General features: G+C 39.2%; 1 protein-coding gene across 1 annotated transcript in view; it reads left to right on the top strand.

Moving 5' to 3' along the window:
• The window catches only part of NUDT14 (nudix hydrolase 14), a 60,004-nt gene extending 47,867 nt beyond the window's left edge, over positions 1 to 12,137 (top strand). Inside the window, 2 exon segments of the mRNA XM_066188969.1 lie at positions 60 to 297; positions 10,635 to 12,137. Coding sequence (XP_066045066.1) covers positions 60 to 297; positions 10,635 to 10,875 — 479 coding nt within the window. The 3' untranslated portion in view covers positions 10,876 to 12,137.
• The last annotated feature ends 526 nt before the right edge of the window (positions 12,138 to 12,663 follow it).

The following is a 12,663-nucleotide window of genomic DNA, read 5'->3' as shown; positions in this document are numbered from 1 at the left end:
AATATGAAGAGACTAACTTACTGTCCCTTGTTTCTTTTGTCTTCTGGGGTTTTTTTAAGCTGTTTACATGTGTGAAGTAGAAAGGCATCATCCTCAAGGCTTTCTGAATCAGGACAAGGAGAGCCTCCGTTCCCTGGAGAATCCCTTACCTGCTGTGGTTGGAGTGACCTATGAGCTCTGTGCTGGCATTGTGGACAAGCCAGGCCTTTCTTTAGAAGAAATTGCCTGTGAGGAAGTCTTGGAAGAGTGTGGCTATCGTGTTTCCATTGCAGACCTCAAGAGGATCACTTCTTACAGGTAAATAGCAGCAAGTTACAACACTTTGCATTTCTTTGTTCCACAGATTGCTGAAGTGGCCTGAATGTTCCCTCTTGCCTTCTTTAAGCAATGTGTTGGAGGAACGGGGGAATCTGAAGGTACAAGAAAGGTGTAATTTTTAGCAAGTGAGAGGAGTATTTACAGAAATGTAAGGAATTAGAAGTATATAATCAATATGATAATTATGGGATTGAATTCCCAGGAACAGTCATACTATTGTGACTTACTCCAAAGACTATTAGAACAGGGAAAAATTGCATTGGGCTCTTCAGAGCAGTTTGTGACAGCATTAGAAAACAGCCCATCTTTACTATACTGGGTGTTTTCCATATCTGATTCTTACTATTCAGATTAACCATACAAACTGCCCAAGATGCTCTCTGATTAACCTTTAACATGATTTTGCAGAAGCATGAGAACCTGTGGCAGTAGATCTCTTCATAATATTTGGTCTGTAATTAATGCTTCTTTGAATTGGACAATAATTATGGTTATATATGAAGATGTTGCTGATTTGACTGTGAAAATTATTACTTTGTATTTTTGCAGGATTTCAAATAGTAATTGAAATAGTTTTTATCATGTTTTAAAATATTTATTAGGAGTAAAGGGAAAAATTAATATGTAAGTGGAAAAATACAAAATGTGAATTGTTGTTGAAAAAAAAAAGCCTCAAGAGAAACTTTGCACACAGCTTTAATCCTATTATATCTCATTCCGAGCTTTTAGTATTGTTATCCAAAATGTATGTATGTTTGTATTTTACAGAGAAAGCAGCAGGTTTTTTACTTTCTTTATGTTACTTGACATCTCCATTGAACTAGGCACTGTCATTGGTTTTTAATTTGGGAATTGAATACAAATCCACAGCTGTCAATCCTGGCAAATGTTATTTCCTGCTGGATTAACAAGCAGTGCTTCTGTTGAGGGGAGGGGGTGAATCACAGGAGCTGTCTTTTACAACTCATTGAAACCAGATTAAGGGTTTGTTCTGCTGAAAGAAAAAGTGTCTTCCAGATTTATGAGCAAAAGCTGTCTATAGAATTTCATAGGTTGGGTGACACTGACAGGCTGCTGCATGCAGATATATACATATGTATATGTACGTATGTATGTGCATACAAATGCAAATGAGGAAAAGTAGAATACAATTCCTGTAGAAGGTTGTAGATTTAGTGTGGAAGTTTGACTCAATATTAATGATTTATATCTGCCTAAAACTCTCTGTGTTTTGGTGTTGATAAATGTCTTTGTATGTTACAGGTGGTTGTTTGTTCAGTTGCTTTTATTTTTTTTTTTAATTGCACTGACTTGTGAAGAGTGTATACAATTGGGGTTTTCTTTGTCGAGACCCTTGCAAAGAGCTCGTAATCCTCCATTGTCCATGTGGACACAGCTTTCTGCCCATGGAGATCCATGCTGAAGTCAGAAGGGCCTGTATAATTTTTACACTTTTAAATTAATATGAAAGGTTGAAGCCTCAAAGATGATATTTTACAGTTTTTGTAAGGATTGGCATATCTTTCTGATCCTTGAGGATTTGATGCAAAGACAGGAAATAATAATTTCATTTATGGTCTCCTAAGGACATTTTATCTGCAATGGCTATACTACATACAAGAATTCCTGGGCTTTTTCCAAGTGTAGCAGGTTTTTCCAAGTGGTTTTTGCTGCTGTTTCATGCTGTGACTGTCAATACAAAGCACAGGCATAAAGCATTGCATTAATGCATATGCATGCCATTACAATTGCAATGCATCCTGCACTTCTACTCTTATCTCCCATCCCAGCAATCTGTGTAATAGTTGCTCTGCATTATTTATTGTTCCAGTGCCTCAGTCAGAGTTTTGGGGGGCTCTCTCTGGATGGCTCCTCTTCCAAAGATCAACCTCAGCTGGACTGGCACCAGTTGTGACAAATGTGCATCTGTGCTTTCTCTCAAATCTGATCATTCCGTGGCCCCTCTTGGAGGGTTTTGGCATTCTGTCTGAAGTGTCTTTTCTGTCTGTACCACAAGCAACTTTGCCCTTATGTCTTGCCTAAATTCCCCTTTCTTTATTTCAAGACTGACACTTACTACTCTGTCCCCAGTGGACATGAAGTACTTCTGCACCTTCCACCTATTTGTTAAAACATGTTCCCTTTATTTTATTTTTGCCTGTGCAAAACTATTTTAGTTGATTTAGTCTTTCTCTTCAGATCATGTTTTCTAGATATCTGATCATTCCTTCTGCTGTCCTCTGCCTTCTTTCCATCTGGTCTGCGTATTTCTTAAAAATTTGGTGCCCAAACTGAAGCACAATACTTTAGTGGGGTCTTTCCTGGATAGAATGGAAGCATTATCTCCCCTAGTCTCACTGATCATTCTCTGTACACAGGAGTTTGTTGTTTACCTTATTTGCAGAGGCATTACATTATTGATATAATTTATCTTCCACAGTGCCTCCCCCATCTCAAAACTAGGAGTTGAACCTGATGATCCTTGTGGGTCCCTTCCAACTCCAAATATTCCATGATTCTGCATTGTCATTCACCTCCTGTCCGTATTCTGCGTCATCACAGCCTTTGATCTGAAAGCAGGGAGTTGTATTCCTAGTGACACCCCTTTCTGGAATCATGGTCATGAGAAGAAATTGCCTGCCTGGAATAAAAGCAGGAGTTGAGCTAGGCCTGACAGAAGGGCATGAAAAGCCAAAGACACGTCAAATGTAAAGGGAGAAATGGTTTTGGCTAGGGAGGTCAATACAGTTCTGTGCCTAATGGATTAAGAAAGATGGAGCATGGACAATCCATATGGAGAACTTAGACTGTGGGGGAAAATTGAATATGAAAACCTTGAGTGGAAAAAGAGGAAGAAGAGATGAAGGAACAATGCAGAGAAAAATCATAGGCTGAGAACTAAATGGACCTGGGGAAAATGCGTTCATTGTGGTGAAGAATTCTCTGCAAGGAAATGAAGAAAGTATTTAGACTGTATTCAACTTTGCTCTGTTGTCAAACAGTGGGAATTGTATAGGTTAGAGGTAATCTGAAGATAGCAGGGATTTTCCTCATTTATATCAGGGCCTGTAGCAGTGGTTTTGGAGAATTTTTTTTTTTTTTAGCCGTTCTCAGCTAACCTGGAAAGTGCCCCAGTACTGCTACAGGTAATTCATACACTTGCAGGTAACCCACTGGACCCCCTTATTAAGCTCTGTCAAAGCTCCAGTGACTTAATACTCATCACATACAACTCAGACACTGAATTAAACAGATCTCAGATTTAATTACCTTGGATGATCCACAGAGGAGCTGTGGACTCAATGAGGAATCAGGAAAGAAGCCAGGAGTTGGGGAATTTACACCATTTGAGTAAGAGTCTTTGGAACAAATTGTTCCAGCAACAGGAGGACAGTATGGTGTGGGTGAGTGAAGGAGGCTTGGTTGGGGGCAGGTAACAAGAAACACAAACATATTTAGAGGAACTTGACTGGAGGAGGACAGAGGAATCACACTTCAAAAATCAAAAATATCTGTTCTTATTATAGAAAAATGCCAGACAGGAGGTGAATTGAAATGCAGATGGTTTGTGTTGCTGTGTAGACAGAGGAGGGATCATTCTGAGAAGAATCTGTATTGTTTGCAGCCTGTGTGGTGAGTTTAGTGTCATCACTGCACAAATTTCTGCTTTTGTGCTTTGCATTCAGTAACTTCATTTTGGTATTGCAAAAAGATTGGTTTAAATGATGGCAGCAGCTAATTCACTTTTGGAGACTTTCAGTAAGTTTTGGTGGCTGCTGGTGTCATGAGTTCTTGTCAGTTGTATGTATGGCATCAGTCATAGCATAGGTGGTTGATGTGAGGGGTGTAAAGGAATGACCTGGTTCAATAATAAAATAACAAAATGAAGCTAATCCTATAGTAGTATAATTATAAACTGAGGGTTCATGAAGGTTGAAGGTTGCAGTTAAATTCAATATTTTTAAAAGCTCTTAAATCTGTGAGCTTTCCTTAAAATTTGGTGGGGGTTTTTTTCACAAATGCAGGTTTTTTTAAGTGAACGTCTTATCTTGGACTTACACATATACCAGATACAAGAATTTTTCTATCTGTCATGGTATCCCAGCAGTTTTTTGACTGACTCTCATGTGCTGAAATTCAGCTGTGAGGTAGTTTCTTAGGTTGAAGTACTTCCAGCTATCTGATCTGCCTTGAGACTTGTTTCCTTATAAGACAGCAGCAGGGAAATAAGTTGTTGTCGTTGTTGTCGTTATCACTGATGTTATTGTTGCTATTGCAAAGTATTTTCTTTTAGTTCTGGAAAATTTTGGTTATCATGAAGAATATTTATAAAATTAATTGAGCTTCAATAACACCTCAGAGCATCAGGGTAGAGTTGAACCAGAGCTTCTGGTTCAACTTCCTTTTCCCTTCATTACATCTTTGTTTTGTCCCAGAGGCTGTAAAAAACTCTTGGCTCTGACCTGGATACAATAGGAGCTGTAGGTTCTCAGCCCCACTGCAAAGAAATCAGATGCATTAAAGGACTGACTATATTAAAATACATACTTACGTTAATCTTCCTACATTTAATTTTTTCCCAAAGTGTACAAGAAGAGCATTCAGAGAATTAATATCGGATGTTCCAATTAGTATGCCATGGCTTTTAGCCTCTGTGCAATGAGGTAAAAATGGTTTGTATGTGGAAGGAATACAAAGGTTTTTATGTGGAAGGAATAATAGCCCTGAAAATGTTGGAGTGCATTATAATTAGAAAGATCACCTGCTAGTACACCTGTTGGGTGATGGCATAGTGTAATATAATTTTATGTTAATTACTTCTGTGCTTTTTTCCCTGCACCTGCTGCTTATAATGTCAGAACTGTACAAAGGTCCTAAGAAGTGACAATAGATGCTGCATGTCACTGATCATCAGTTTACATGTTGCATGCCTAACTGGATCTTGATTTAAGCATAAATAACAGAGATTTGTGTCACATTTATTTGTAAACATGAATTATGCATTCACTCTATATCCAAATTCTGCATCCAGATGGTTTATGTCCTCCAAAAGGATATATTGCTTTCAGGAATTTGCACATTAATTATGTAAGATTAAAACAACAAAGAAGATATATTTCTGTGTTGATAAGAATGTTGATTGTTTATAGATTTTGTATGTTTTTAATATTAACACATTACAAGAAATTTAGCTCTTAATTGCTGTCCATCAGAAATCTGAACTAAAGTAATAAGTCTTCAGAAGGATAAGTGAATTTATTTGTCCCCCGTGTTGCAGCAGAGGAGTAGAGTATAAAATACTGTTTATATTCTCATACATGCTTGTTTCTTCAAATTAAAAATACAATATTTACAAACATGATACTTATGAATGAGATAATTGGTTGGCATAGGCAAGCACCCAGACATGGGAAAAAGGCAAAGCTAATCTGAAACAAAAGCTTTGAATTTGGGCCCGGATTACCAGTGTGTTTGTGTGTGGACATGCACACGTGTGTGCACGCACAGTGTGAAGAAAAAGCCCACTGACTGTTGGCAAACCCGATCTCACTTGTGGCTTCAGACGCTACTAAACCTTTTTTTAAGCCATAAAATAGTGTTTCCCACTTCTGATAAAAAATGTATGTACTGTATCTTTATGCTCTTGAACTTAGGACAAGTGAAAAGTCCCAATTCGTGAGCTCCATTTCATGCGCTGTGTGTCTCCTCATGCATTTGATAAAAGGGAAGAGTTAAACAAAGGCTTTTGGTAGCTGCTATTGCCGTGTTTCAAAACCAGATTGGAGAGACAATCTGCCTCCTGTGTTTCCCCTGGTCTGAGGAGGAAGTAGATGGAAATGCTGTAATTACAGCCTTGTGCTGCCAGCCAGTCCCACCCTTGGGCGGGAGGTGAGAAGCGCTTCTCTGTCATTCTGCAGAAGCTCCTTCTCTGGTATGGCGTTGCCTAAAAGTGTGTTGCCCAGGGCTTTAAAAGCCACAGCATGATTTAATCTCACTGTTTGAGTGTTTTATTCAAGATGAAATATGGGAAGGCAGCATACAATCTTGTTTTGATGTGTTAAACTTATATATAAGTTACTATTGTGATGAAAACCATACGACTTTGGTATCCTTACTTTGACATGCTTACATTCCTAGACTTGCTGTTGTCAAAGGTAATGGAGGTTTCTAACTGTCTGAAGCAGTGCAGAAAGTTTAGTGCTAATAGAGTTTTGGGGTTTAAAATCTCTCTGTTGAAATTACAGGTCTTGTGAGCTTAGGCCCTAATGACTTGACAAGAAGTATTTGTCAGTCATGTAGCTGTTAATTGGAATGACCATAAACTCCTCAAGGAAACTGATCCTCGTGATAAAGAGAGGAGGAAAACCGAGCTGTGTTTTGTGTGGAACATTTGCCTTTGTCCCACAGTGGCAAATAAGTCAAGCACCATGCAGACACATCAGAACACAGCTGGAGCAGTCAGCTAGGTCAAGCCAGGCTTAGTAGGTCTGGGTCAGTGTGAGCCGTGACATGCCGGGTTTGGGCAGCACGGTGCTAAACCCTGGGCTGACACCAAAGCCTGAAGTCTCACCATGGGCTGGTGCTGAGTTCAGACCTGCTCACCCTCCCCCCAGCCAAGCCTCTCTTGTCCCAGGAAGGCACCTTTATCAGGAAGGTGGCTTTCCCAGGCTGAAACTCATCACTTGCAGTTCGGGTGTGTTGACCCCTGTGATTTCCACAGATGCAAAGCTAATGAATAGAGCTGTAATCTGTTAATAGGTGACTCATTTCAGACCATGGCAAAAGTGTTTTATTTGTAGTGGGAAATACTGGGGTAAGGAAAAGCGTATGTCACAGATGTGGGAGAGAAGAAGACAGTAGCAGAAAGAGCAGTATAAATATGATTAAACACACATCAAAATTCCTTTAACAGCATACTCAGAAAGTGTGAGTGATTAGGCAAAAGCAGAGGAAATTCCTAGTGACAGATAAACCTGAAAGCAGACTGCAAACATATTATTTCCTGTAGACTATTCACCAGTCAGACCCACCTTCTCCCTCTCTGCTCTCTTCTCCTCTGCCCCAGTGCCCAAAATCACTGAAATGTACAATGTTTTGCAAGGTTAAATGCAAAAATACTTTATTACTTCCACCAGAAAATCTTCAAAGCAACAAACCTATCTTCTGATTTCTATAAAAGCCAAAGGTATTAAGACAGACAAAATGTGAATAGCATTGATTTTTGTGCAATTTTCTAAGGACAAGCAGGAAACATTAGCAATCTGGAAATGTCGTGAAAGGCAGCAGTAAGCAATACTGGAGAATATTTAATTTAGTAAAGGGCAGTCCACGTGGATCTATGCAAAAATGATCAACTGGCAGGGTAAGCCAGAGCATTTAGAGAATTAAATATCAAGTGAAAAAAAGGTAAGATATTTGCCTCTTTTAAGAATTAAGTGTATTTCTACATCTTTCAACTTCTTTCTGAAACCATTGAAATGGTCTTTTAGAATCAGAGACTCATGGAATATACTGCGTTGGAAGAGACCCGCAAGGGTCATCCAGTACAACTCCTGACCGTGCACAGGACACTCCAAGGGTCACACCCTGTGCCTGAGAGCGTTGTCCAAATGTTTCTTGAGTTCTGTCAGGCTTGGGCCTATGACCACTGCCCTGGGGAGCTGTTCCAGTGCCCACCCACCCTCTAGGTGAAGAACCTTTTTCCTATTATCCATCTAAACCTCTCCTGACTCAGCTTCATGCTGTTTCCTCGGGTCTGTCCCTCTGCTGCACCTCGTGAGGATGTTGAAGACAGAATCCAGCACTTGCCCTTGTTAAACTCCATATGGTTGGTGATTGCCCATCTTTTAATTCACTGAGGTCTCTCTGCAGAGTTTCTCTGCCCTTGGAGGAGTCAACAGCTCCTCCCAATTTAGTATCATCAAATTGGGACGAACTGTCAGCTCTCTTGAGGGGGATTAGACAACCAATTAAAGCAGTGAATATGTTTATAAATAACATCCTGCAACAGTCTGCAAAGTCACCATCTAAATAGTGAAGGGATTCTAGGTAGGTTTAGCAATGTTAGATTTGCTGGTTTGGGGAGGAAAGAGTAGAATAGAATGTAAGGATTATTGATTATTCATACCACCATTCTTTAATTTTATTTATATCTCATTTGGAAGTTTTTTATTACTTTTTAACTAATATCTTGTGGCAAAGTTGCACCAGAGATGGCTAAGGTAGTCAGGTAAGAGAGAATGATCACGTGGGTATGTCATCCTTTGAATATACATTGTTACAAATTTTTATTCTTTTCTGTGGGTAATTATATGCCAATAGATGTGAAGAAATACCATAACTTTGGGCATCATAACAAAGGAAAGACCTTGATGTCCAAGACTTTGATCTTTTAAAGTATATTAAGTGTAGTAGCTACTCTTGATATATTTAGTTCATAACAAGAGAGTATAATATGAATAAGTACAAAGAAATTACACCATATGGTAATCACCCCCTGCTGTTTGAGTTGTGGTGGCGAGAACCTGAGTCTTACAGTGTAGCACCTTGGAAATTGGTTTTCCTTTACTTCAGAGAAAAGATGTGTGGAAAGTGAACTGATTTCCACAGCTGTAGCTATTTCATAAGGAAATGGTCACAGGTGCTATAGAGGGAGATTATGCTGCAAATAATCAAGCCAGAATATTCTTATAGAAGGACTTCTTATATAAATATGCTGGTTTTGTGTATAACCTTTATATAATACCAAGTGGACATGGAAATACTCAGGTTAGGATCATTTTCATTCTCCAGGTGGGGCACTCCAGAGGAAGGTGTCAGACTTGACACTCATCATAAATATCAGGACATTAAAAACATTAAACACAGTCCTGTGTTTTTCATGGAACCTGTGGCAACCAGCAAACTGCATTCTTTGTCTTGCAAATTTTACAGTTGGTTAAAACATGGATCAAAAACCCCAGTCCTAACGCTGGAATAAAGAGAATGAAAGAGGTCCAATATCAACCTTCAGAGTTCCTGAAAATGCCAAAGATGGTTAAGTTTCTTTTCATAGATGTACAGGAATGATCCTGGAGGGGGTCCAAAGTCACAGAAGAGTTCACTGGTCTGCTCCCTATTCAGTATTTTTAAAAAGTATATCTCAATGTAAGAAATCAATTTCAATAGTCACTATTAGAAACCAACGTCAGTAGTCACTATTAATTCCCCAAACAAAATAATTGCCAGTGTTCTTAGAAAACTGAGAGACAAATGATTAATTCCTGCTCTGGGGTGTGATGTGTGCTGGATTAACTGAAAGATTTAGTTGCCTAATGGTTGGGTAAATCTGGATATACACTCTAAGATCATAACACTGCTGCAAATCTGAGAATCCTCTGTATGTGTAATAATATGGAAGCTAATTTTTCATCTTGCCTTAATGCCTCATTCATAGTTTCAGTGAACTTTGGATCCAGATTTAATGTGAAAAGTCGCTTGTAATCATGTGAAATGAAGAACTTGCGATTACAATGTGAATATTTTCTTGGAAGGACTAAATGAGTGGATTATGTCCTTATCCCTTATTTAATAATACCTAAATTAAATAGTCCCAAGGAAATAGAGGATTAACAAATAAGAAGTATAATACACAGCAAGCAGTCTAGCTGAAGAAAGACTACATAATCTAAAATATCCTCAACTAAATCCACTGAAGCAAATTTAGCAGGCAGACTGAATTACTTTGGACATGTGCGTGCTTACAGTGGTCCATTTGGGTCAAGGCTAAAGTTCAGGAAGGATAGAAAGCGAGTCTCAGACTGCCTTTCCCTTCTTTACCTATCCAGTCCATGAGTGGAGGACTCCAGCTGTGAATGGACATAATCCTCTTAAGAGTAAAATAGCTAAATATTTGTGTAAAAACAAGCAAACAAATGTAGCACGACAGCACACAGATACACTGGGGAGCTTCTTCCTGTTGTTTGTGCATCTCTGTGAGTCATCCTGCAGTTCTGCTCTCCCTGAGGTCAGCTGAAAGAACTTCTGTTGACTTCAGCATGTGTAGAACAACAGTTCACCAATACAAAATCTTTTTTTTTTTTAATTTCTCCCAAATTCACATTTTTCCAAAGAATGTATTTGAAGGTGGGTCTATTTTATATGGAACTGTATTCACAGCTGTTGGTATTTCTGCATGAAAGTTGCCATCAATTTCTGTCTCAGTAATTCTGTCTCAATCAATTTCTGTCTCACAAGTTAAGGACCCAGTTTTCCATTCCTTGCTCCTTGTTGCCTTCTTTCTGTCTAAAACAGAGTTCCCCTCTGCTTTTTTCCAGGTCTGGAGTTGGTGTGACAGGTTCTAGGCAGACATTGTTTTATGCAGAAGTGAACGACCAGATGAGAACCAGTGGAGGAGGTGGCCAGCCTGAAGAAGGAGAGCTGATTGAAGTTGTTGAAATACCTTTAGGAGAATCCATGAAGTTTGCTTATGATGAGACTTTCCCAAAGACAATGGGTGTCATCTTCAGCTTCATGTGGTTCCACAACAACATAGCACCTAAACTACCCAAAAAGTAAAGCACCGTGATTTTAAGGAAAGCTTTTCTGCTGGTACTCCGCATGCAGAAAGCTGCAAATCTGCCTTCCTCAATCAACTCAACTTCCTACAAGACAAATCTTTCTTTAAATAAATTTTGAAGTAAAATCTGAATTAAAGTATTCATACAATTTCGATTATTAGCAAAACACTTAATGGCATCGCTGGGGCCAGGATTTTACTTGGAGAGGTAAACGTTGATTTTTGTGCAAAGGTTAAGTGAATGTGTCCAGTTCTCCTTTTTCACAGCACTTTTTTGAAGAACCCAAGCCCTCAGGGCAGCTGACTCAGGAGCCTCTCACCTTGTCTGTACATACTGGCAATTGTGTATTCATTGTCGGGTTTGGTATTTTTTTGAAGAAAGCAGCAAACCTTAATAGTCCCGGATACCTTAACAATGTTCCTGAGTTCAGCACAGCTTTCAGGGAGCAGCTTTCTCTGTGGTGTGTGGCTCCTGTGCAGAGGAGGCGTTTGCATTTCTGAACATTCAAACCTTTATTTCATAAGCAAACAGGTTTATAAATCCTTCTGCTAACGTGTCACTTTGACAATGGAGCAGCTGTAAGATTATGTGCTCCTGTTTGTTCCCGTCACAATGCTGGGCAGCAGTGATGGTGATGGAGGAGTGAAGGATGGGGGCTTCTGCTGGAACACATGCTTCTTTGTTTGCTTTATGGGCAATACTTGATAAATTAGATCAAACTTTGTCCTCTAGAGTGAGACCAGAGAGGCCAGATTCTTTTGATTTGACTCTGAGGTGACTAATACAAGTGATTTCTATGAGGCTTTCTGTGGTCTCAATCTCCTTACCACCCAAATGGGAGGAATGGGACTTAGCCTCAGATAACGCTTCTTGGAATCTAATGATTGGAAGTGTTTTATTGTGATTTTATAATGATTTATGTAGTTTACATGGAAGCCTGTGCAACCTGCACAGATGTACTGAGGAACACAATTTGATTTAATGAAGTGGTCTCATTAGAACACAGAGTACTTGTTCTGTCAGTGTAGTTTGGAGGTGGACTGTTTGTCGTGTGAAACTGTTAAGAGCATGAATGAAAGAGAATCAAGTCTGACAATTTAATTATGCACTGGGTTATGTTATTTACTGACTTAATCAACATGCTCACATTATATGTGCCTCCAGGAGTACTGAGGTGCTAAGTGTGTTTAAAAGAGGACTGCAAATATGCAAACTTGAACTTAACAGCTGAAATAAATGCAGCAGAGGTGTCTGATGGTATCCAGTGGCTGATTTTAAATCACTGCAAATCTCAATTGGTGTATAAATAAAAAAGGGGTTTTTTTAAAAAAAAGCTTTTAGAATTGCTGCTTGCTGGTTCCCCTCCTGATAGGGAGGAAAGGTCCTTGGAAAGCCACTGAAGAAGGAGCAGCCTCTGTCTGTGGAGTCAGACTGTTTGTGAAAGTTCAGACACAGCTGTGTTGAGCTGGGCCTGGTCCATGGTGAGTCAAGGGCTGAGTTATTGTGAGAAGCAAATAAATTCTGTCTCTCTGATGTATTTACATTGGAAGGTGTTTTAAGGTGGGGTCTACACTGCTCTGTCTAGTACAGTGTGTCCTGATTGCTGCTGAGGCCTTTATGAAGTACTACAGTCCATAGAATAAATAATGCCTTTTATTCCAGGCTGTAGTTACAAAGTTTCTACTTGATTCCATCAAAGTTACTGGTCACACAGCAGCTTGTGTACATACATGTCACAAGACTTTTTTCTGTATAATGCAGAAATTGGGAAAAATAAAATATTTTG

This window comes from Chamaea fasciata, unplaced genomic scaffold (assembly GCF_029207755.1).
Source record: "Chamaea fasciata isolate MVZ Bird 193981 ecotype frontalis unplaced genomic scaffold, bChaFas1.0.hap1 SCAF_7, whole genome shotgun sequence".
Classification (NCBI taxonomy): Eukaryota; Metazoa; Chordata; class Aves; order Passeriformes; family Sylviidae; genus Chamaea; species Chamaea fasciata.
This window is presented reverse-complemented; position numbering and strand designations above follow the sequence as displayed.